The sequence below is a fragment of the Dicentrarchus labrax genome, unplaced genomic scaffold (genome assembly GCF_905237075.1).
Source record: "Dicentrarchus labrax unplaced genomic scaffold, dlabrax2021, whole genome shotgun sequence".
Taxonomy (NCBI): Eukaryota; Metazoa; Chordata; class Actinopteri; family Moronidae; genus Dicentrarchus; species Dicentrarchus labrax.
In genome coordinates this window covers 23,296,542-23,323,203 of record NW_026136718.1, presented here as the reverse complement: position 1 = coordinate 23,323,203, position 26,662 = coordinate 23,296,542, and the positions used below count along the sequence as shown (strand labels likewise).

At 41.6% G+C, this 26,662-nt stretch overlaps 2 protein-coding genes across 2 annotated transcripts in view; one reads left to right on the top strand and one right to left on the bottom strand.

Annotated features, from left to right (window-relative positions):
* Nucleotides 1-2,800: 2,800 nt before the first annotated feature.
* On the top strand, nt 2,801-5,233 carry rasl11b (RAS-like, family 11, member B). Its single transcript, XM_051376310.1, has 4 exons — nt 2,801-3,132; nt 3,256-3,312; nt 3,429-3,505; nt 4,025-5,233. The coding sequence occupies exons 1-4, from the start codon at nt 3,018-3,020 to the stop codon at nt 4,520-4,522; spliced, it is 747 nt and encodes a 248-aa protein (XP_051232270.1). The 5' UTR covers nt 2,801-3,017; the 3' UTR covers nt 4,523-5,233.
* Nucleotides 5,234-6,186: 953 nt separating this feature from the next.
* The window catches only part of scfd2 (sec1 family domain containing 2), an 83,509-nt gene continuing 63,033 nt past the window's right edge, over nt 6,187-26,662 (bottom strand). The window contains exons 6-9 of the mRNA XM_051376289.1: nt 18,592-18,737; nt 13,643-13,777; nt 9,750-9,869; nt 6,187-6,599 (exon numbers count right to left, since the gene is read on the bottom strand). Coding sequence (XP_051232249.1) covers nt 6,507-6,599; nt 9,750-9,869; nt 13,643-13,777; nt 18,592-18,737 — 494 coding nt within the window. The 3' untranslated portion in view covers nt 6,187-6,506. The remainder of the gene's footprint in view (nt 6,600-9,749; nt 9,870-13,642; nt 13,778-18,591; nt 18,738-26,662) is intronic.

The following is a 26,662-nucleotide window of genomic DNA, read 5'->3' as shown; positions in this document are numbered from 1 at the left end:
GTTTCTGAAGAAGTTGGCTGTGACTTACTAAATTCAGAGTAAAACATTTTAGTTGGCATTACTTTATTAGGAGGAGGTGGTGTTGTGTGTGTGTGGGGACTATTGTCATACAGAGCCAGTGCCATAGTACACACAACCCCCTAAAACCACCCTTGCTATCCCCCTACTGTTGACATTCAGAGGAATGCAAATGGAAGAACATGTTGGAAGGTTTACATTTCAATAAGAAAAAACAACCTCTCTGGCTTTGTGTGGGGCAAGAGTTGCTTGTGCCGCCAGGCCAATACAATTTCCAATTGGTCATTGGAGATGCTAATGTTCTTGTCAATATAAACAAATATGTAAAGAGATCTATGAAAAGATGTGTGAATAGATCTGCTTTTCACAATTACCCTTGTGTTTGTACATCTGCAGTAAAGCCCTGCATGAAAATAGAAACAGTGAACAACTGGCTATTGCATTAAATTATTTTTTTAAATTCTAAATACAAATGTGGAACTTTTATGGAACCCCAACGTACCTGTTGGTAGAATCTAAATTTGGACTATTAAGCAAACTTTTATAGCATTCACACAGCTTTGAACTAACTACAAGATTACATCTAAGACCAGGACTCCGTGTTAAATAACTGGCTGCTAATAATCACCTTTGCATGCAATGATTAAAGGCAATGAGAATGATAAGCATCTGTCATGATACTGATAAACATATGACCGTTCTCATGAGCTAAGCCCCTGGGGCAGCTCCAAACTGCATATCCCGAATGACCGTCCTTTGTGCCTGAGGGGCAAGTGACGGCAGTATGCCTCTTCTCAGCTCACTGTAAAAGGCGAGGCCACCTCGGGAAATCTGTCCTCAATTATGTGTCAACAAGGACATCCTTCTGAGAACACCTCCTCCTACTGATTTCACCTGCCCCTCATCCCCTCTGCCAACCCCCAATTAACTCGACATTCCTCTGTTTGCAGTGAATACTCCAAATTCTCCCTGATCATTGTCCACACCAAGGCTGAAAGGCCACCCCCTTTTTACCCTCTCTAACCATCTATTGTCACCTATGTGTGGGTGACACTCTGATCCCAGAGTCAGGCCTTGTTCTGCTCTGTTGTAGCTATAATTGTCCGCTCTGACTCAAAGGTATTTTAATTTACCTCCAGCCCTCCCTCAGGGAAAGTGAATGCAACACCGGCCTAAAGGCACAACTTGTCAGACAGTGGAGTTTAGTGGAGTTACTGCACTGCACGAAATGTACCATCACCACATAAACCTTATTCTTCAGGTAGGCGATAAAACAAGTGAAACTGCATTTTAGTTTAAAGTCACAAACACTCTGCTGCTTTGTCTTCTGGTGTGAGTCATTCGCCATTTCTAGGTCTCTTGTGCATCGAATGAGTGAATCCTGGCCCTTCATTAGGATAACAGGCTAAAAACACCTCCGCAGCGTCCTCCCATTATCCGTCATCATTAGCCTTCTTGCCTGGTTGCTAGAGGAGGGAACAACCGCGATGCCTTTTATCTTTCTGTGTTACAAATATGCTTAGATTACAAAATGGTGACACCTCACTCACATTATTCATTTAAAAAGGCAAGATCTTCATTTTCGCCCTGAGGGAATCCAGTTTGCGTGTCATCAAACATGAGTATGTACAGTATTTACTCACTATTAGCAAGAAAGCAGGCTCGCCCTTCCCATAATGCCGCCAGGGTGGAGTTCACAGTGTCGGCTGTGATGTGGTTAAGGGGGTAGTTCTGTGTGTGGATGTGTACACACCTAGCAACCATGTCTGCTCACGAATCCTGGGCACTAATTTCATATTTCAGCGCAGTCGGCTGTCATCAGCACTCTTATCAAAAATACATACCAGACCATAATCACAGAAGGACTGGATGCCAAAATACCTCAGAGCACATGAGCACAAATGAAAGACGAGTAAGGGAGAGGGAAGCCTGTGGGGGAAGGCAAGAGGAATATGGGACAAAGAGAGGATACAGGTTAAATCAGAGCAGCTATATATATATATATATATATCACATGACATGTAAACAAATATTTTACTAAGTTGCAGGACTCTTCTGACAATAGATACCTATTTAACTGCTCTGTTGCTATTCTTGGATAACTGGGTGAAATATTGTGTCATTTCTGGATTTCACATCCACCGCATGAATGCTTGCATGAGTTCTTGTATGGTATGTGTGTGTGTGTGTGTGTGTGTGTGTGTGTGTGTGTGTGTGTTAGGGGGTGTTGTATTTGTACAACATCAGCAGTCATTAACCCCCTGTGTGGACCTTTCACAAGTGTAGGGGCATGTCTGAACAGGTTACCGGCTGCAACACAACACTGGGAGGTTGAGCAGAATCCATCTGCGTCCTGTGAATGCACACAAAACTGTGGTAAAATGGCTGAAAGACAGAAAATATGCATAAGAAAAAAAAAAAGCACTTGTATTTTTAGAATGTGACTAACTTAAATGATGTGAGCAAATTATTTGTTTACATGTGGGGAGACGTGTTGTAATGTTTCACTGTAAAATAAGGTTAATTATTGTGACATTTATGTTACAATAAAACTGTAAGACAACAGTGAAGTCGCTGTAAAGCAAAAAAACCCACATTTTTCCCTCTTCCTAAAGAAAGGCTGTTTTGTCAGGACACCCAGCTAGAGGTCCACCTGTTGCAGGAGCACTTCTTGCCTATGTGTGTAGCTCCACGTGTAGGCGGGGGCGCACGAGGAAGGGCGATCACCAGCGTCCAATCAGATGGGACCATCGCTCGAGCGCTATAAAAGCCGTGTGCGCCTCTCTCTGCAGCAGCATTCAGTCAGTGCGCTGTGTCTGTCGGCTGACTCTCACTACTGCGAGTTTATTTTACCTCTGCTGAGCCACTCGGGGAGTCATATAGGATTATCTTCGTCCTCCGTATCTGAAGACTTTGTCCGTGAGCCTGGCAAGAGTTTGGACAAGAAAAATAATCTCCATTTTATCTTCTTCGGACGGAATTGACAAACGGAGAAAAAAATGCGTCTCATCCACAACATGACGACCATTGCGGAGTATCCAGCGTCTGAATACTCGGCGCCCAACCGGGTTATTAAAATGGCTGTGATAGGAGCCAGCGGAGTTGGGAAAACAGGTGAGAAAACGAGTTAAATCCGCACTTTGCAGTGTACTCGCACAGCGTGGCGGTAGTGATTTATTTTCGCATTATTCTGTCATGTCACTGTGCTTACGTTGTTATCGCTTTTCTTCATTTCAGCGCTCGTGGTGAGATTCCTAACGAGGCGCTTCATCGGAGACTACGAGAGAAACGCTGGTGAGTAACTGCGCAGCACAGTGTTTGAAGATGATGAAATGGGTTTAACTGGCTCTGAAAGGATGAAACTCTGGGTGTTAAAGACTCGTTTTGTTTCCTCTTCTGTGTGTGTGCAGGTAATCTATACTCCAGAGAAGTCCAGGTGGATGGAGAGCAAGTCACCATCCAGGTTCAAGACACTCCCGGTGTGGAGGTAAGATCCTCAGACAGAAGACAGACACATTACAGTACTTTTCCTCTGCACTGACTGTCAGGCAAACTGAGCCGACAGGGTTCAACACATGAGAATCTGTTGTACTCCAGCAAAAAGATGATATAATCTAATTCACTGTCTGGCTGTTAAGGTCATCTAAGCCTCTCTCAACTGGGCACCGGTCCAAAGCCAAAGATGTGTGTGTTTTTCTCCTGAAGTAGAGCCCCCTAGTCTGGCTGTCTAATCTCCCATTTAGGCTAATGGATGTCTGAGGCCAGGGTAAATGATATCCTGATCTTGATCCAGACTCCTCAATCACCCACACCTCTCTGTTCTGGAGGAGTAACCCTATAGCTCTTGTCTGCCTCAGTCAGCATTCCAGTCATGACTAAAGATCAGTTACAGCCAGGGAGCGTTTAATCTGGTCTGAATTCGGCTTCTCTTTAGTTAAAAACATTAAATGTTTCTGAGTGTGAAGGCTTGTGTTTTAATCAGTCTCCCTTTCTCTTTCCTTCCTAGATGACAGATAATAGCATCAGTATACCTGACCATGTGACCTGCTCCATCCAATGGGCTGATGCAGTGGTGCTGGTGTACTCTGTGACCGACCGCCGCAGCTTCGATTTGATCGATCAGTTGCACCAGCTGATCGTTCGTACAGGCGGCGCCAATATGCCTCCAATAATCCTGCTGGCCAATAAGGCAGACCTGCTGCACCTGAGGTGCGTCGACTCCCAGCAGGGCCCTTTGCTGGCGGGCACACTGGGCTGTTCTTTCTACGAAGTATCTGCTAGCGAGGACTACAGCCAGGTGCACCAGGCTTTCCACAGGCTGTGCTGCCAGCTAGCCAAGCAGCCGCCTGCCACCTCCAACTCCACACACAACTCTGCCAGCACCGCCACGGAGAAGAGGCGCTCGCCCCTCATCCCCCGGCCAAAGTCTCCCAACATGCAGGACCTGAAGAGGCGCTTCAAGCAAGCGCTGTCTGCGAAAGTCAGGACTGTCACCTCTGTGTGAGGAGTTGAAGCTGAAAGTGGTCCAGAGTGGCCAGAGAGAAAGAAAGCATTGGAGGTGAAAGAAGACAGAAGATTTATGCTTCTACACTGAAGTCCTGTATCAGTCTGGCTGAAGAAGGCAGATGTGAAATGAACAGTTGTAGGTTCTAAATAGCCGGACGGGGATGAATCTTTACAGAGGTGATGACCTCTTAGTGGGCCGGTCTGTCCTGTCAGATACCTTGTGTGAGGAGAAGCAACGAAAAGGTTCAGGACTAGAAACCACACCTGAGGACACAGAGGCAGCCGTATGAGGCTGGCTGAGCCCCAGACTGCATATAAAACAAACTAAATCCAGCTCTCCTGGGAACAGCAGCTCTGAAGGACTCCACTGCTTATTTTTAGCTGCGTTGCCAATTGCGATGGGTCTTTATTCAGACTGCCACTACATGGCACCGCTAAATGCTGGCATTATTATAGCAGCTACTTGAGCCAGGACTCTGCAGCCGTGTGTGTCAATACATGCAGTATATTTTGTTTAACAGCATCCAGAACCATCTTTGTGCATGATCGAATGATGTGGGGAGGGGGGTTGTAGTGGGGAAGCAGACACATTATGTAGCATGTGGAGGTTATTATCACTGATGCACTTTATTAAAAGGAATAATCCAAAGGGCCTATTTGTTTGTTACAAATGCAGTTTCTGTTCACAATAAAATGATGAATTTGACAATGTCTATGGTTTCTCTTTTGTTTTCCGTGTGTATTTGAGGGCAGAAACAAACACACATGCAGACAGCACACTTTCCTTTCTTCAGTCTGTGTGATGCCCTTGGCTTCATGAGACTGAGATATCTCTGCTATTGTGAGGAAGATGACTCAGACAGAAAAAGGCAGTCCGACTTGATGAATAAACCCCTTCATACAAAATGCTTTGAAACAACATTGATGAATAGCCTTGATTCAACAATAGAGGCATGACTGTACAGTCATGAGAGGTCGATATAAAAACCAGTGCAGTCTTTCACCCCAGAAAATCAATTTAACAAATCTGTTGAAATGGTCCGAGCCGACAGCGCTGGCACAGTTCCTGTTTATATTGGGGACTCTTCTGAGAATCACAAGCTCCAAAAAGATGAGAAAATGATATCGAGCACATTCCCAATAAAACCTGATGTGTGCGTCATTTAGCGATCTGTACATTTACAATCCAGAACCAAATTAGTGAATCCTGAATACCCTGCTCCGATCTCTCTCAAGTACCTCAAAATACAGGATTTACTGAATTACCACACTTCCTGACCTCTGACAAAATGTGGGGGAATCTTCAGGTGTGCAGGTGGGTGAAATTACTGAGCTCTGGCTGAGGTGATTCATGTTGGAGAGAATAAAAGAAAGTAGGGAGAGTGTGGGGGGGTTGGGCCCACGAAGGTGTAGGCGAGTTTTAAGTGTGAGCAAATTATTGGGTTTAGCAGACAGTGTGAAACGACTGGTTAATTATTCTGCTCTTATTTGACACCATATGATGTGGCGAAGTGTGAACGGCTGCTAACAGAGTGTGTATTCTCTCCACCACAACAGCGCGCCTTCCCTCAGTTCACACGTATGGCCTGCAGTTAACGCCGCCTGGTCGAAACCGCTAACAACCGAGCATGATGGACAGAAAAATACTGCATCACAAGGCTGTGTGTGTGAAAAGATTTTATTTTTATTGACATTTGATACAAGCAGTACCTGAGTGTAATTTTACACATCTCACTTAAGTGGCTTTGGACAAAGTTCTGTTTGGGGGCAGAAGAGCGATATTGTCAGTCACACACAAAAATGTACATTTTCTTTACTGTCTCTCAGAGAAATAAACAGGATAGGAATGTTGCTTTGTTTGCGGATCATCTCCTTGATTTCCACTTGCATCTCATTTCTCGAGCGCGACTCACACCTGACGAGGTGTTGCGGCGCACATGCCCTTCCACGTGTGCATGCGTGCGTTTCCACGTGACGGCCTTTTAGAAACCGATATCAGGCAGCAGTCTTTGGGTGGTGAAGAGCATCTCTGGGATATCAGTCGGCCTCAGTAATCTCGTGGACAGAACCAGCACCTGGAACAAAGCACAACACACCCATTAAGGTTAAAATAGGTCACAGTGTGTAACTCGACACTTATAAATGAAGCAGACATGAACGTCAGGGTGAGTAATGTGCAGATTGGCATTCAACAAGGTGCATGAATCAGGTGCCTTGGCAGCTGCTTTATTGTCTCAATTTGATTTAATTACTTCCGCCAAGGAGGTTCTGCTTTGACCCTGCATGCTTTCATTGTTTGACTGTTCAGGTGGCGTGTTACCTCAAAAAGAACTGTTTTTTTTTAGAACAAAATCACACTTTTCAGTGTGAAACTATTTTAAATTAATAAATTATGTATTTGCCCAATTTTGGAGACTGTTTTAAAAAACTGCCACTAATCTCTTTTCAAACATGATATACACAATATTTCTGGCTTCATCTATCTATTAAAACGATGGCTTTTTTTTCATTCAGACACAGTTGTGTGTCGGTTATTGACATGACAGGGCCGTTATGAGAAGAACCACAATGCCGCCAATGTTGGGAAACAGCAGTGAGTTAAAAACCAATGACATGAAGGAAGAGCAGTTTTCCCAGCTCTCTCACAGGCTGCATCACTGATGGATTTTAAAAACTTATTTTGCTGTTAATGCCTTACATTTTGCCCCCAAAACCCCCCAAATAAATAAATAATTTATTATACTAGTTTCAACACTGCTTTCCAGGAAGTCCTTGGTACTGATGTTGGAAACAAACAATAAAAGAATGTAGAAGTGACTTTTACACATTTACATTTACACAATAAGGTGCATGTCTGAAAAGGCCTCTAGAATGCATTTGTGACCACTGTGAATTCAAGCTGTGCAGTCTCTTTTCTATGTAAAAGAGAAAACTACTGGCACAAACTTTTAACATTCACCTGTCAGGTCAACAGGGGGCGAGGGTTTGACACTACAAAGATTTTATCACTTAAAATTTCAATGAAAATAGGTGGAATGCTCTGCAATGCTCCCTTAACTTTGACTGACTGACCTTCTGTGCATGTGTCATTCTACCCGCTAGATAATATAATTTTCATAATCCACTCAGGTTATGAAAAATCGACAGAAATCCTAGCATTTTTTTCCTCGGAATAAATAAAACAGCGATTTTATATTTAAAAAATAAATAAAAATGCCTATAAAGATATGGTGGGCCAACTTTGGCCTGTGCACCCCAATTTGGGCATCCCTGCTTCAATTTGCCCACTTTGAATGCTTTCTAGTTTGAACAAGAAACCCAGTCCTGTCATGTTGTATAACAGAGAAGCTCTGTTCCCCTGCAGCCGTGTTGATTTAACTCTGGGTCAGCACCTAAAGTTGGCAATAGACCTGTTTGTAGTGGCAGGGACGGTATGTTTCAGAGGAATGTTGTCCGAGCGCGAGACCAAAACTTGTTTTCACTGTAACTCTTTAACAAGGTCTGCTCCACAGTCACCTACTTGCTTGTATACAGTATGTTGTGCATGTATGTGCTAATGTTGGTATGCTGGGGTCAGTCTGTGTGTCGGCCAAAGGGTTATTGCATAAGCTCGTCTTTATTCAGTTCTCCTGATTACAGATGGAAGGCTTTGATCCTCGCCAGGCCTTTCATTGCCTCTGGCCTCTTTCTCGAAGGCTTTTATTAAGACAAACCAAAATTACCCGGCCTGATCTCGCTCTTCTCCTTCCTCGTGCTCCTCAGAGAGAAAACATATTAATCTGCATGTCACTGTGGTCTGCATATATAATCAGCACTTAAACCACCCAAACACACAGGCAGGCAGACAGACATATCATCCCATGTATGCAATTACTGTGTGAATGCGTGTAAAAATCAGATGACGCTCTCACCTCTACACCTGATCTGAGCCAACTGCCTATGTAGGTCAGTGTTTATGTTCGTTCCCTCAGCCTGAAATCAGTCTGAAGGGGGTCAGTTCGTAAACCTGCCCCACGGGGGGTCACCTTGTGTGCCAGCAACAGAGTCTCTCCTCATCTTTATCTCTGAATTTTTTTTTTTAAAGGAACATATATGTTGTTGGAGTACATCTTAATGAGTCATCAGCAGCAACACGTGCCTTCATACAGACTGTGATAGAATAAAGGTTTATGTTATGGATGTTGATGATTCCTATACACATAATCTATATCTGCAATGTGTTTGATTGACTAACTAATAATACATCTTCAAGTTTAAGATGTATTATTAGTTTAAGAGTTTTTATTCATTTGAATTTCAAAGTCCGGCAAAAGCTTTAAGATCTAGCGTATTTGTTTATTTTTTTGCGTTTTTGGGGCTTTTTTGTCCTTATTGACAGGACAGCTCAAGATAAACACGAAAGGGAGGAAGAGAGAGAGGGGATCAAAGGGCCTCAGGTCGGACTCGAACTCATAGCCGCTGCAGCGAGGACCTTGGTACATTGGGCACCTTTAATATTACTGATGCATTAACATGTAGGCTGCATTTTAATGTTGCAGTTGTTCATAGTGGTGCTAATTAAGTGATCATATGTTAAAAAGGTGCGTAAAATCTAAAACGATCAAGGAACTAATAACTATATTTATCAAATAAATGCAGTAAAATATAATATTCCTATCTGAAATCGTAATTAAGTAAAGTGCGGCCTTTTGCAACTTGAGACGGCAACGACACAGTACAAGCAGGGCTAAGCAATATTAAAATACATCTAGTTTCAGTTTTGATATTTGTGCACTAAGCTGCATTAAAACTTAGAAGTAAGCAGTTCAATTGTAACATGAAGCAAGATTACTTTATAGTTCATATATGTTTTCAGTATTATGAGTCTGTCAAAAAGAGAAGAGACATTCTGTCAATTCTACTTTTAGTGCTCATTTCTGAGCTGACTACACCCTGATGTCTTGTCCATGTGCAGTTTAATCCAAAATGATCCATTAAATGCTTTCAGAGGAAGCTAAAACAAGAAAGTTACAGTGAGGTCTTGAACACATTCAGTAAAATTGCTCTTGCGCTTAGTTTCTTCCCTTACATCAAGCCCACAGGCCTTTTAATATGCTCAGTATTTATTTGTATTGGAGGAGTGAGAGAATATGCCAAGGGAAACTAAATCACAGCTGAACATTACAGAACAGAACGGGACTCAAACTCAGCCACGATTAAGCAGAAATGTACTCCCGTCCACTCACCTGGGTCCCCGGTTTGTGTGCGCTAACAATCTCTTTGATGAGGCGAAGCTCTGAGGGCGTGACTCCACCAACCAGGAAGAGGAAGAGCAGAGGGTTGTCGCTGGGATGTGGACGACTCACCTGCAGTTAAGACGGGACATTGTGATTGGTCAGTGTTGATTGATGTGTTGATTCTGTTCCTAATTATAGAACAGTCTGTGATAAACAACCCACTTTGTCCAGGGAACACTTAATCATTTCCTCTTCAAATTATTATCTGTGGCTCTCCATGCGCCTCCATGTTGAGTCACTGCTCAGCTGGAGACCTGTGATATTGTGGTGATTCTAATGATGGTGGACTCTGGACACAGGTTGCTACTACTCCAAACAGTGGAGGGACAGTCTTCTCACCATGGTGTTAGGATCGCTGACACGTGGACATATAACCAGGTGTACACTCACACACACACACACACACACACACACACACACACACACACACACACACACACACACACACACACACACACACACACACACACACACACACACACACACACTCATACAACACATGCAGAAATACAAACAACATGTCTCACATCACCTGTGTCAGAAAGCTCTCACACACCTCAGACTGGCACAGCAAAAACATTGTAAACTGTCACTTAAAGATAAATTTAACAGCAGGGTAGAGCCTCTGTCTTTCTGTTGAGCGTGATTGGCCGTTGGGGGAATAATGGCTTGGCACTATTGGTCGGCGAGCTGCAGTCAGGTCCCATCTGCCGCCTGTGAATGCTAACTGAGCAATCAGAGCTGCAGGGGGCGGACCCGAGGCAAGGGTGGCTGTACACGTGAAGCACCAGCAGGCTGGGGAGGAGCGTGTCAAGGATGATTCGACATGTGTTTTACGAAAAAATGTGAGAACAAATGTTTTCTAGTGTATTCTGCTCATGTTAAATTTTGTATTTTCAGATTCAGATTCAGATTCATCGCCAACGCACCGATTCCATGTGCATGATTGCTGGATCCGAAGACACAATGCAGCTACGAGTGTCTGAACCATGTGTACTGCCATGGGACAGACAGGGAGGAAGGGGCTTATGAAAGTGTGTAGAGATGAGGTGTGAAATGTGCCTCTAGGTGTAAGTGAGGAAAAGAAAAAGGTGATGTCCTGATGATAAAATACATTAACAGGTCTTCTTAGAGACACAGTTTTTTTAAAATATCAAGCTGTTAGTGAGCAACCTTTGTCTTATGCAAGACACTCACTGTACCACTGTTTCTTAACTGCTCTAGCCACAGGGTGCAGATTTTCTCTTAGACATCAGGTCACCCTCGTCAGTGGATTGAAACCCAGAACCTTCTTGCTTAACACATAAAATCACTTGAAATATAGTGGATTTCTGGAGCAACTATTTTATTTTAGTATTTTTTAGTAATGTTTACTATACTGAAAATAATAGTAATTAAACACACTACATTTCTTTACACTACAAGTTTTTTTTTTGACAAAGTTAACCTACTTGCTTACAACTAACTCAGAACAGACTGCTGGGTCACGGTTGGATTGGGACCCACAAGTTGAGAACCATTGCTGGTCTATCTGATATCACAGCTGATTTTAGGTGCCTCAGACAGATTAGAACATCTGGTTGTTGCCAGTGATGCTCACATAGTGTGAGAAGGTCATCTGATGTTGAACATTCCAATAATTTTCAAACATTTCATCATTGCTCGTAAATTATGAGATTACAAAGCAATGTGCCACAGTTTCTGTTGCACAAACATGCCTTCACAAGACCTTATTGAGCTATTAATCATAGTAAAAAAAGTGCTCCGTAAATGTGAGATATCCTGTGACTTTAGGACTTAAAATTTATATTTGGTTGCCGGCGTTACTCAGACAGAGCAACTGCAGTTGCATTTATTCATAAAGGAGCAGGAGCCAGATCTCCCATACAACTGTGGCTGTCTAAACAAAGACTAAACATAGGACACCAGACACAAACTCACACTCACTTGGTCATAATCCAGACTGCGGGGTCCAGTGTGTTTAATGACACAAACTCTAGAGTACACAGTGTTAAAAATAGAAGTTTAATTGGGTTGTTTTATTGCATAAAGGGTGTGCACTGCACTCCTATAGAATGCTCCAAGTTCAGGTTTATAGGTTTAGTCTGTCTGAGTTGGTGGTTCGTGGGCCAAGTTTCTTAATTTGTGTAAAACCAGGCCACAGTTACACAACCTGTCTAATTCCTCCCCCTGGGTAATCATGAGTTTAAGCAGGCCCAGATGTGGGATAATCAGACTGTGGATAGTGATCTGCTCTGCGGAGGATATACATTACCCACAAACCTTACATGTCTGTTGGAGGAAAACATTTGGCCAAAATATTAACATAATCCATAAATTCAGCCCTTTGTCTTCCTCTGATGCTCTCCAAACTTAGAAAAACTACACTGCAGAGGGATGAATGAATGAATAACTACACGAATGACAGAAAGAAAGCAAATCCCACTGCATTGTTCTGAAAGGTGAAATTTGGGTGTTTCTTATTATTGAAATACAATTGCAGACTGTCTGGCCACTGAGAGTATTTCTTTCTTTTCCAGTAATGTTTGTGCTCCTCAAGTACCTGGACCACATTGGTATTTAAAGCAATGACCTGGTATAATGTTTAAATGCATTAAATTATTGTGAATCACTTTGATTACAATTTACATTTGTTTAGCAGATACACTTTTGTAAGTATCTTAATATTTACAACTCAAAATTGTGCAAATGGAAAAAGTTGGATTTTATATAATTTTATATATATATATATATATATATATATATATATATATATTTAATATTGCACCCCTAATGAAATGTATTTGTCTGATTACTCCTTTGCCTTTCATAACTTTCCCATGTTAAAACTTTAGGCTTTTGCTGCTTCATAGTTCTGTTACTTCAGTAGTTAGATGTGCTCACACTGAAGGTGCCAACAAATCTATTGTTATCTGTTTTCCGAGTTATGCCACTTCTTTGACATGTAACCCACCCTGCAGTTTTGAAACAACCTTTACCAAACATCGATCGAACATATCGGCCACACCTATTCGGTCCTGGGAAAGAATTCCATCATTTTGAATAAAACACCTTTTTCACTCGGTGTCCTACATATTTCTAATATAATCTAATCTTCCCCAAACTGGGTATATATCATATGTAATTGGTAATTGGATGTAATTGGTTACCAGCGTGATGCAGATGAAAAAGCTGTTGGCCATAACTGCAGGGATCTATTTCTAGCTGCCATTATTTTTGACCAGACACCCAATTTAAGTAATTTTAGGTGGAAAGACAGCAAGAGATTATATTTTTGTCACTGCTGTATAGGCTCCAACTAGTTGGCAAAATGGGTAAAGCGCGGGAGCAAACTGTGTAAATGTGACATCAAATGCAGCTTGTGACTCCATGTGGAGACACATGGCTGTTTGACCTATAAAATGTGATCCTGGTGGAAATGGTCCCTGTATTGTGTTTCTTTTATCTCCTGACTGAAGAAAAACAAACTGTATCAGGTGAGCAAAAAATTCTAGGCTTTTGATCTATTGGTCATATTACTATAAGCAGTGCTATACATCAAAATCTCTGTGTCTAAGATTAGAACTGTGGTTAAGGAGAATTAAAAAATGATGGGTAAATACAAGATTAATTGACCCATTAGGGCAAACCCTAAACATCTGCAGACATGAGAGGCTTACTCAGCAAATTGTCAAATCAGGTCAACTTCAAACAATGGAAGACGGCACTTTATTGCCCACAGTGGGTAGTTGGCAAAGGTGGGGTTAAGAGGAAGTGACAGAGCTTACCCCATTACATAAAAACATTTGTGTGTGTGTGTGTGATTGTGAGCGATATCTGACCTTCATGAACATGCTGAAGCCGGTCTTGAGCAGGTCTGTGAGGCCTCCGGACATATGCTCAATGTCAGGACACTCAAGTCTGTCAGGGTGGAAGACTTCTTCCAGGATCTGCTGCAGGAATGGACGATAGGTAGCCTGCGAAACACAAACATAATAACACACTTGCACATGATGTTAACACCCAAAATCACCCACACTGACAACGCAGTTTTATTTTTATATATATAGATGTGGCAAGTGTGATATTTTACAGTAAACAATGTGTATATGAATGTGTGTGTGTGTGTGTGTGTGTATAAATATGATTGAAGAGCTGTTGGCGTCTGTGTATTTTCCACCGAGAGCCCTTCTTTTAGCCTCTGCGTGTTTTGTGTGAATGGACGGGGGTGTGAGAGACAGTGGAGTTATAAACAGCACTGGTCGACCAAATGGGCCGCTAACTCATGAGTCAGTTCAGGAAGAGGAGCTTGAACACTTCTGCAATGAGGATGAACAAATCTGCACTGTTGGATGTGGCTAAAAACAACACTTTGGTCTATTATGAGCGAGTGTTAAAGTGGATCAAACAAAGCAGGAATCAACATCTTTGATTTGAAATCCTGAAAACATTTATATAATTCAAATATAACTCTAGATAGTTTCAGTTCTTATAAACCCATCAACTTGTATTCATTGTTTTTAGCTCTAGGGAAGATAATGTCTGTCAGCTGGTTTTTCTGATAATGTATCCTACTGACTTTTCCCCTACAGCCACAATGAGGGTTGTTGTTGTCTTTTTTGTTTGTTCTAAGACATGCATATTGTTTTGTGTGTTTTTATCTGTGTTTTTATTTTTATTTATTGAGCTAGGAGTACATGCTGTGCACCCTTTATGTGTATAGTCTAAAGTATGTGAATTTATGAAGGAATACGGTTTACCATGTGCCTGAACCTTGTACTTATTTTGTGCTTAACATGCTGAAATGAGATGGTGAACATGGTTAACATTATACCTGCTAAACATTTGCATATTAGCATCGTCCCTGCAAGTATGTTGACGTTAGCATTTAGCACACAGCGTCCTTGTGCCCGAGTACAGCCTCACAGAGCAGCTAACATGGCAACAGAAGATAGTAGGATTGCATTGACCTTTGAGAAAAACACATTTGAATGTAGGAGGTCAGCCATATTTCATCTAATTTTTGATTAAACAGAGTGTGTTTGTGCTGAAAAACAGTCATAGTTTTTCTTATTAAGATAAACATATTGACACCATCATATGACATACCCCGCTTCTCCCAAAAACAGTCAACAGCACCTGGCTCACTTTTCCATAGTTATGAGCTGCCTCGTTTTCACAAGCACAATATTTCATCACTATTTCAGGTCGTATTGACAGTGAAAAGCTGGAGTTTCAATAAAATGCTGATGTCCTTGAAGGAGCTGAACTGCAGAGCCTCAACTAAAGCTTCAGAAATTCCTTCTGATATTCTTATAAGGAACGTTCCATGAAAAAAAAGAAAAAAACTCTTCAACAGTAACAGGGACTCAGCTTTTTCTGCCCAGCTCCACAGGACAGAGCACACCATTTATAGACCTCAAACCTAGCAGATCAAGAATTCAAGGCAGATTTTTTTCCATGGGAGTGAAGTTAGCTGTTTCAGAGAACAATAAAGACCCAGATAAGACTTGGCAAAGCTTTAATTGAGCACTAGCCTTAAAATAGACAGGCTGAATATCTTCCAGTAGTGGATAACTTCCTCAGGCTAGAGTTAGTAACACATCAAGGCTGTATACCAAAAATGTGAGCGAGGTAAAACATAACTTTTCCTTTGGATGTTTTCAAAAGAACATCTGAACACTCAGCAAAGACTCAATTTACCAAACTGTTGATTCAAGCCTTACACACATACACACGTGCGCACGCACGCACGCACGCACGCACGCACGCACACGCACACGCCATGCTGTCCAAATGCTAATGCATTTAGGTGTTTCTGCCCACAGCCATTTACCTAAATATGGAGTATCAGTATGTATCATTCTCAACTGATGCCTTACAGCCTCCCACTCCTCTAGTCCCTGAGGAGCAGCCAAATTAGGCCTGAGGAAATCCTGCTATCCACGATGTATAAATCATGAATTATATAAACTAATATTTACCTCTACCAACATGACTTTGCTGCATGGGTCTGCCTCCACAAACAAAGCTGGGAGTAAACACAATAATGATTCACCTTTGGCTAAATAACGCTCACACACACACATACACAACCATAGCATTGTGGGTATAAACAACCAGGCCAACCCACAGTCACGCACACTCCATTTTCATCTGCTATCCAAAAAAAAATAAAAGCAATACCATTAAATCACCACCACAAACACCCACATGATGAAAACAATATTAGAATTAGTCATATGAGAATGCCAGCGCTTACATATTCGTCTGTACACACAAACATGTGCACACACATACACACACACGCACATGTGAGTATCCATGTGAGTATCAGTTTTCCTCATGGATTTTCTTGGCATAGAGGTGGATGAACACATTAATGTTCCAAAAGAACAAGGTGACAACATCAAAAACACACACAGAGCACAAAACAGAACGGACTGGAATGTCTTTGGAACTAATGTGGTCAAAATTATAAGGACGTTGTACTATGCATCTCATTTAAATCCCTTAAAAACACACAGTGCTAAATGTAAATCAGCACATGCACTGTATTAAAAAAAGAGAGAAAAAAAACAATGGTGCACATGCTGTGTGTGTTCTCCTCTAAAGCTTTGGTGTAATGGCCATTGGAAAAATCCTAACCCTAACTCACACTGGTTGATCAAAACATACATTAAGGTTTTACCTGTGTGTGACATTCGGAGGAACATAAGTATATGCTGAGTCACTGTTGACATGTAATTATACCTCACTGACCCGAGCACAATACGTCACACAGCTGAATGTATAGAGCCATAGGTGTGTATGCCCATGTGCCATCAGTGTAAGACTTGGATGAATTATTTTCTTGTTATAATGGCTTCTGATTGGTTGTGTAACTCTCCTCTCCAGCTGTTACAGGATCCATCACTCAGACTTCACTGATGTATCTTTTCCAAGAAATTCTATAGTGTTCAGTTACTCACAGCGGGACGTGCTCAGGAAATGCACAGTTTTCACGCAGCTCTTCAACGAGTATACACGTGACAGTAACGCCATACGAGCGCTGCTGTCTGCTGGTCTGATGAATTATGACTGAAATTAACAGAGCGTGATTAGAGCCACTGAAGAAACTGTGATGTTCTCATTTATATTACTAAATCCATTTGGTATTGTCAATATAATTCTCCACTAAAATGAACAGTGAAAGCTTAATTACCGAAACTAATAGCAGACCGTGCTCAGTGGTACCGGTACATGCTGGGATGATAACCTATGCTCCCATTGACCCAGTGCAGGGCTGACGGTCTTATTTTAGGCTTTGTGAGAAAAATAAAACCAGGAAGTTAAATGACTTACAGTAAAAAAAAAACACAAGCAGTTCTGAACCATGTCACAACCTCTCACTTATGTGTGTCAGGTGAGCTCTGCACCTCAAGACCGCAAGTTTTCAATGAGAGGAGGACATCTTGACCGACAGGTATTGGCTTCACTGGTAAAGAGGAGGCGTGCTGAGAGAGGCTGATGGATTTCTGAGGTTTTTCAAAAACAGCAAGTAGCTGGCATATATCATGCTGTTCTCCTTTTATATGAAATCATTTTCATAATTCAGCTGGAGAGGGGACAGAGTGTTCTGTCCTAGTAGAAACACACTGCTGCTCACATGCATGCGCCAACACCCGTACAGTCACAGACAAAAATATTGACAAAGATGTCAAATGACACTTCAAATTTTTTTCTCCAGCAGACACCCTGGTCCCAGTCTCGGAGCTAAGCTAAGTTAGCTGGTTGCTATCTTCCCGTTTCGCATGCAAACAGATTGATATCAATCGTCTCGTGTACCACTCAACAAAAAAGTTTATACAAGTATTTCCCAAAATGTAGAACTTTTACTTTAAGGATGAATACATAGTGCCAATTGTATAAATGTAATATATGTGGCTAAAATGTTTGAAATAGCAAGAAAATTGATAAAAAAAAAAAAAAATGAATACAGTTCAAACATTTTATCTAACAATCCTGCTGAACACGAGAGATAACTCCTCCAATGAAAGAAAGGCTTTGCACCTCATGGCTTTGTGATGATTTACATAAGAATTGTAAAAAGAAAGCCTCAGTCAACACATTTCAAAGGAGGTACAAGAGATACAAGCAATAAGTACACAAAGAGAAGCACATAGAAGTCTGCAATTGAAAGCTTTTATTCAAGCTCAACTAAAGCTTTCTTTCATTTATGTCCATGTATGTGGATAAGAAAATAATTACAACCTCTAAAGAAAAACGCGGTGTCTTGAACTTTCATCAACTAACCTTTATTCTCCTGACCTATGATTCTCAGAAAAAGCTACCCAATCACAGCGAAGGACAACGGCAGTGAGGCTGCACTGTTGACTGTCCATAAGAAAAGGTAGGAGCGTAAGTTATGTAAGCCTTAAGAAACAGACAGTTTATGAAGAGGCTCTTACAGTTTACTCCTTCCCTGTGCTGTGTGTGACGCAGGCTTGAGAGGGACAAAAGCAACGAAGGCCAGTGGTCCCTTGCTAAATCTGTGCCTGTGTTACTGCCACAGAAAGAAAAATAGGTAGATAAACTATCAGGGATGGTACACTGTGTGTAATGAACAATGTTAACTAGATAGTTTGGCATACTTACGTATGCTGGGGAATGTTTTTGGAGCTGTTTGGTGGATTGCCCTTGATGTGTGTGTGATGTGAATAGACATGTTGAATTAGTCCACGAAGAGGCCACCACCCTGTTACACCCTGTGTGTTTTGATGTTGACAGTCTGTGTTTGTGTGTTTTTGACCTGGTGAACTCCATCGCTGGCGGTGTAGACGGAGCGCAGCTGCTTCAGGTGGTCTCTGGTGTGGCTTAAACCTCGGAGGGTCTCGAACATCTCCTCCACAGCAGTATGGGCTCGCTCTGTTGTCAGCTCTTCTGGGTTTGCACAACCTAGCAACGCACACATGAATGCAGGCTCTTACTAAATGAAAAGATTGTTGTAGAATCATATATTAATGTCTAGAGTATGACTTGCAGAGGAAAATCTGTGAGCAATTGTTGCACGTTCCTTCAAAACTGACCAGAGGAGAAAGCTAAACATGCAAGAAAACATTTGCATCTGCAAAAAATGGTGTGCAAGATGTAAGATGTTTTGCAGGTAATTTTCTCAGCTGGGTATGCATTGAAACCAATTATCAAGGTAAACGCATGGCAGCGAGAGGACAAGAGCTCCTTTATTCGAGCAGAAAACACTGCTGTCTAATCAAAAGCTAATGTTCCCTCATTTCTAAAGAAGTGCGTAGGGAAGCAAAAACCTGCTGTGAAATAAACCCCAAATGACAGAGCATAAAACAGAAGGACAGAAACAGAGAGGCTGTGAAAGAAGGAGAATTGTGTGTGTGTGTGGGGGGTGAGATGACTGAAAAAGTGTGAAGGAAGAAAAAGGAGGATGGTAGCCAAGCAGGCAGTTTATAGTGCTTTTGGCAAAGTAGGTCGACTCGCATATTCACTTCCCCCTTGTGCTGCTCAGGAATGTAGCTGCCTTCTGTTAACAAGACGGTCAGCTGTTTTATAAAAGATATAAAAGCAAACCTGAAGACTGTATCAGCACAGCTAACTCTGAGAGGCTCATTACAGCTAACAAGGACATTGATGACTCCACCATCAGCGCTGCAAATCAGCAAATTTATATAAGATGGTGTTGTTTTTTTGTTTTTTTTACACAGCAATATATTGTGTTTGAAAAGGGTAATTCCATATTCTCAATTTAAGCTCCCACTTCCTCCCAGTCAGACGCTGTGAACTGTGTGCTGGGATAAGAAGATTAAGCTACAGGAGCCGCTTCATGTCTTCTTCCTCTCATGGCTCTGTTGGTCCACTCTGTGATATAATAAAATACCTCTGTACATTGGCCTATATGTTTTATCTCTTTGTATGGGGCTGTGCACAACATCAAACATCTGGATGTATTGCAGCAGAATTATCAAAGAAAATTCATATTGGCAGTTCCTTGGAAGGTCACAAACATGGTATAGGTCATGCACATCATCACAAAACTTAAATTATATTATATAAACATGAAACGAATGTTAAGCTAATTAAAAACCATCAATAATAATAAAAACAGCCTGCAGCAATGCTAGCAGCTCTAATTCCGCTAATGTCAGCAGGGTACCGTGCTGATGTCTGTCAGGTCATTTTGACCATACTCACTTTAGTGTCTTAGCATGCTAACATTAGCTAATTAGCACTAAACACAATGTACAGCTGAAACTAAAATGTTGTCAATTTTGCAGGTATTGGAGAAATAAGAGTTTGGACCTGATGTTGCTGTTTGGACGGTTATGTCATCACTTAAAGGACCAGTGTGCTGGATTTAGTGGCATCTGATGGTGAACCATTTGAATACAGCTCAGCCTCCCAAGCGTATAGGAGAAACCACAGTGACCGCAAAACTTGTGAAAAATATGAAAGGCCCTAGAGCCAGTGTCAGTTTCTCCAACATGCTTGCTCGGTTGGTTTCAATCTGCAATTTACCACTAGATGCAATTACAAAAATGACAGAAGCCAAAATACAGGAATATATTGTAAACCATAGATTATAAGAAAATCTCCAGTAACAAATCTCCAATAACTATATGTTTTACTCTCAGTAAAAGGTAACTAGAATTGCCAATGCTAATGACTAATCAGTCTCGACTCAAAAGCTTATGCATGACTTCAGCCGCCATGAGGTTTCCACCAAACCCTGGAAACTCAATTAAAGCTCTTACTTCAAGATTATATAACAACGTATGAGCTCACTTATTATACAGCCCTACTTTGGAAATGAAAGCAAAGGCAGACACATAATATGTGAGTGTTTCAGATAAGATCTAACATTTATAGAACGTGGTAAAAAGATCCCTTCATGCACACTGATACACTGACCTTACCTGGAACATATTGTGAATTAATAAGATGTAAGAGAAGCTATGTCACTGCCAACCCATCCTTCTCTTAGCATAAAGACAAGATAACTTTCATAAGGCTGAAAAGTGAACATAAATACTTGCTTCATTTTATTTGGCACATAACATATGTTGAGGAATACATCAACGTCAGCATGGTTAGATAACGCACACCGAACAGCTCAACTTTGTCAGGCTTTAATCTCTGTTAGCTCATTTTCCTTTCCTTATAGACAATATCAAATTTAGCACGGCAAGTCTTTGTTTTGTGTTACCGTCTTGAGGAATGTAAAGTGTCTGGCCCGGTGGTTTGTTCTCCTGCGCTGCCCAGGCTAAGACGTAAACTCTTTAGAAAAACAGCAGGGCTATTTGATGGAGCTGAGCGTGAAGACTCAGAAAGATGTGGGTCTTATCTTTCCAGACACCCGCAGTGGAGATAGGCAAAACAAACTACAACTGATGTTTGTCTCTGAGCATTTATACTGTCAAAGAACCCAAATACACAAGAATATGGTAAAATACAAACTGCAAATAGGCTTAAAATCTATTTACAGTAACGCACATTTGGTGTGTTTGTGGCAGGAGTGCTCTGGAATGGCCGTGGGTTGGATATATTATAAGGTCTAGGTAGGAGGAGATGTGTAAATCTGTTCGAGTGCTTACGTGTCTGCTGCCGTGAGAGAGCTGGTTGACTTGCTGCCAAAGCATACAGTGCAGGCCCACGGCAAGGTCTAGGTCTGTGGCAGGCTGTTGGATGCAGGCCCCCAACTCACCCACCCAAACACACACCCACACCCGAGGGTATCTGTGGTTTAGATGTTGATCGTGGCACTGCAGATCCTGACGAGGAGCAGGACCAGGTGCTGATCCGGGAACATCCAGCTTGGCTATGAGGCTGAACACCTGTGTCTGAATTCATGTCACGCGACGCTGCCACGCCACCAACCATAACGGCACCACACCACATTTACAACACCACACACTGTCTGATGTCTCTCACGCAATATGTGAGGTGAATTCCGGTTTGTTCAAATCGAGTGCATAAGAAATGCTCTTTTAATAGCCACCTGACTGTCTTGTAGCATCATTTCTTGTCTTTGTATGATTACACCTCTTGTACAACTGATGGGAAATGGTGAGTAAGTACATGTCATTTAAGCAGCTTCGCATTCGTCTGATCCCAAATGCCATCTACGTCTATTTACTTCCCGAAACACCTCAGTTTAACACCTAGTTTGGAAAATTACAAAGTAATTTCTAAGACTGACTCATCATTGTGCTGCTAAGAGAGAGATAAGGGAGACAGAGAAAGTGGGGAGAGAATGTTGTTTGTTAGAAGACCAATAAGAGTCCAGGCAGGAAATGGTTGATTGAGGGTTTTCTTAATGAGATCTAACGGAGCCGGAGGTGAGCAATAAGAGTGGAACCGACCAAACAGAGAAGCACAGAGGAATGTATCACTAATGAATGGAGGTGGACGGGGATTAAAACAAATAACAACATAAAGAACTGCAGAGAGAGAAGTGATGCAAACAAAGACCAAGTTGAAGACTTAATGTTGTTTAAAGGTTGACTTGAATGTCTCATAACCAGCAATCTTCAGTGTGGAAAGGTGGATCTGAACAGGAAGTTTTGCCTTTAAAGGAAAAGGCTGGTGTCATTCTACATTTTGTTCCTGTTAACAAATTCCATGAAAAGATCAAAACCAACGATCTGTTACTCCGTCTGTCAGTACTTCCCATCTGTGGCCCTGAGTCCCTACTGAAGATGAAAGTAATTAAAAATCAATCAAAAGTATATGCTTTCATTTAAAAAACCATTTCCTATAACAACTGGGCATTGTAGCAAATGTAAGCGCACACCAAATGTGTGAGTATTTACGGCAGCAGGACGGCGTATGTGCTAATGCTCATGCTAAAGAAGAAACCTGTTTTTAAGACAGAATGTTGCCACCTTTATCTTTCAATGCTGAGATTAAAAGTGGTTGAAAGGCTGAAAAGAAATGTTCACTCTAGCATATCGTATTACACAACAATTAAGCCAACAATGAAAAAAAACAATCAAAGAAATGTGGAAGTAAGAAGGCATTTATGTTCATTACCACTGCCACACTGAAATATGGCCTCTGCTAAAGAGCACAGGGAACATTAGATTAGAAAAACACAGTCTGTTTCCTCAACAACCCTCAACAGACTGCAACAGCTCACCATCTATGCCTGACACCACAATCAAAACCAATCACTCTGTACTTAAGAGTGGAATGTAGACAACAAGACTACTTATAAATATCTCGGGCTTATTTTGAAACCTGATCAAATATTCTATTCTGGCCTGAGAAAAGAATGAGAGTACGTGATTTTTGAAGGAGAGAGAGAGAGAGAGAGAGAGAGAGAGAGAGCAAGTCTGTATGATCCTGTATGGACTGCTGCAGGAAAATCGCTCTGCTACTGTATTTCAGGATGAAAGAGGAGAGGCAGAAGTGGTGGGTTTTTCAGAGCTACATGCTTGTCATGCCCCTTTTCCCTTACGTGATGCTTGCTGTCACCATGGCAACCATGTCAGTACTAGGTCAGGAGGAAGTCACTTCCGCGTGGTGCTATCATGAGAATGACATAAGTAACGCACAGCTGTACTGAGGAAATATGCACATATAGGGTCATAAGGAGCTACACTGCAGTTACCTTTAGCTATTCTACTTAGGCTCAAGAACCAAAGAAGTAAATGGAAGAAAAAAAAATAAACATTGTGTGTTGTGTTGCAATGTTTATCCTCAGATGGATTAAACTACAGGAGGATGACATAACCCTTTCATTCTCCCCAACAAGCAGCCTTACCCAACATCAGACCAATAATTTAACAAATAATATTTAATTTACAAGTTTAAGATCAATATAAATAATATAAGCTCTAAATATGATATTTATTAAAACATATTACATTTGTTTGCACTTTTCAAAGCTGAGATGTGATGATTTGGAATTAAGAATTGTCCCATTAGATCATTTATGAGAACCTAATGATTACCTTTACACCATGAAGACCTCAAACAGCTAGCAGTGAAAGTCTGACTTATCAAACACCTTGTATTGCCTCATCTCTTCTGTTAAAAGTTGCATTTAAACACTTCACAAAGGCAAATTCAGCCTTCATGAAAAAAAAAAGAATTAGTCTGTATTCATATTCCACAAAACAGTGCGGAAACAGAAAAACATGTGCCTACTATTTTCTTTCCCCCTGGGATTCTGATTCAAACATTTCCTCTTATGCTCAGAATACAAACTGAGAACATGTCTGATAAAATGTTGCAACTAATACTATTATGCTGATATCATTTGTTACACAGATTTAGTCCAAGATGGAACCATTTTTGACCATAAGAGTCCCAACTTTCCAGCCATACTGGGGTCCCCAAACAGAATTGCATAAATTGGTTATGAAGTTCTGTTTAGAGACCCCAGTATGCAGAAATATTCAAATACATTAGGAAAAAACATGTTCTTTTTAATTTACTCTAGCTTTAAAACTGAGCCTGCTGCAGCCTCTGAAGCACAGTAATGTTGACCAAAGTTTGCACAGAGTGGAAGACAGAGCTGTGTCAAGTCTGATAAATTGCCTCAGGTGACGTCACTTACGTCAGCATCAGTTGGACAATTGAAAATAAAATCTCAACATTAACAACATTAGCTGCTACTACCATAACACAGCCAATCTCTGACAAAACTGTCAGCGGTCAAGTTGGGTAATTTAGGCAGCAGGTTTTGACAAGGTAGAAGCATAGGTGGAATAAAAAGAGACAATATCTCTGGTTCTGCTGCATCGATACTTTTTAAATAACTACTGTAAGTCTGACAATGTTACAGGAGTGCAACGATAAACTGAAGAAAAATAATAAGAATAGACGAAGCAGCGGTGAAAAATAATTGCAATAAATGGGAGAAACCACTGGTTCACTAGACTGAACAGCCTGTTGAACAGCTCCTTCTTAAAGACACCAAAGCTTATGACAACCGCTCAACATGTTCTATTGGCCAAAAGTGCCACTGATAAGGACCAACTAGTGCCAAAGGTGCCAGACACTCACTACAGGCAAATGGCAGCCGATGGTCAGCTCGCTGTGTCAGAGCCCTACAAGTTGTGACCGTGGTTGTCTGAATTCCGGTGTTAAGCCTTAATCCTCTCCAGAGTGGTCTGCTTGAGAGAAAACACAAGACCTGTTAATCTGGGCTGCTCCATAGACTATTTAGGAAGTGCAGAACAATGCTTCTCAAACTGATTTACACACACACATACACAGACACACACAAACACATACACGCCTCAGGCCCTCTAACCTAAACTCCAACCTCCTCCACTGATATGAGACCTCACAGAGGCCCACAGTGAACACAATGTGGGGCCAAGTGTGGATGTGTGTTTCATCACAGAATGAAGACAAGAGAAAATGTAAAGTGAGAAGGGCACACGCGGTAGCCACAGCATGCCAGGATCCTAAGCTTTCCCTGCTGCAGGAACCTGTGTATTCACAGTAGATGTGATTAATCACATGCTGGGGAGGGTGTGGTCTCAGCCCTGCCACTTATGAGGAAAACCTTTCATGAGGGATCGGCATGTCAGCTGGGTGGTTATTTTAGTGGATGGGTATGTGGGCTGCACAGTGGTTTGGCACCATGGTCCTCAGATATAGTCCTGTCTGAGTAAGGAGATCAAACAGCAGGCATGTAGGCCTCACCCACTAACGGGGAAACACCTTGTCACTGCCAAAGGGGATTTCTTCCTGTGTGCGTGGGTACGATAAATGAGAATGAGGGTACACGTGTGTATTGCTCTAAGTGGATCAGGGAGCTCTACATGTGTGTTTAAGTGTATGTGTGTGTTAAAAAGAGAGGAAGGTGGAGACAGTGGCTTGAATCACAGGGCAATGATCTGCTCAATTAGAGAGTGGCAGCTGCTAATTTACCCAGCTGACTTAAGGTCTTTTATAGCAGATTAGGTGGTAGGCTCACACACAAATACACTCACACTCGCATTCGTACAGACACAGTCATTTGTGTGAACAAAGTTGCAAACAAACCAAATCAAATTTGCTCAAATCTTGACACTTCTACAGATTTGAAAGAATTTCTGATCATCGTAATAAAGATGGATCTGATGTGAGGCAAACTAATCTTAACTAACCTTGGCTAACTAAGGAGTCACATTTTTCCCTTTTTCCTTTCAATGACCTAGATTCTCCCAGACAATAGCTGATTCATGACTGCAGTATTAACTGTAGAATTGAAAACTTTCACTATAAAAGAGAACTGTGCGTCTTGATGCTAACCCAGGGTTCACTCTTTGATATCGTTCCTCATGATTTGTATTTCACCTTGCTGTCGTCTACCATTAGTTGGCCTATCAGACCTGCTGAATTTCACTTTGATCCTCTGTAATTACAGTGCTGTGTGTTTCTGAGTGTGTATCTGTGTGTGCTGGGAATGGTGGTGTGTATCATAATCACGGTGGTTACAGTGTTTCAAGCATGGTTTTGAGATAAATCAGTGAAATCTGGCAAGGCGCGGAGAATGCCACTGACTCCAGACAAAGACAAAATTACAACCCTGCACGCAATGCAACATGAGTCCCCTCCTTCACATGGCATGATGAGGGGGAGCAGAGTGGAGGAGTGTGTAGGTGTAACAGTGTCTATAATGAGGGGGATGTTAAACAAACCCCTTCTCCACATCAGTTCTATTGTTGCTGTCTGGCTGAATGGTATGTTAGCTCTACTGTCTAATAAATTTCCCAGTACTTACATAACTGCATCCCAGTGGAACACCATGTGCTTATCCACACGTCTACAGCAAAATATTCTTCAGCAGATTGATTAGATACAAGGACACAAGTCATGCATACAAATGTAACACTCATTCTATGTGTGTGTGCGTA

What these genes read in the sequence shown, in the direction of transcription:
- rasl11b (XM_051376310.1), top strand. Translation starts at nt 3,018, where the DNA reads ATGCGTCTCATCCACAACATGACGACCATTGCGGAGTATCCAGCGTCT. An exon ending in CAGCGGAGTTGGGAAAACAG is followed by an intron (nt 3,133 to 3,255) that starts GTGAGAAAACGA and finishes TCTTCATTTCAG; the next exon opens with CGCTCGTGGTGAGATTCCTA. An exon ending in AGACTACGAGAGAAACGCTG is followed by an intron (nt 3,313 to 3,428) that starts GTGAGTAACTGC and finishes GTGTGTGTGCAG; the next exon opens with GTAATCTATACTCCAGAGAA.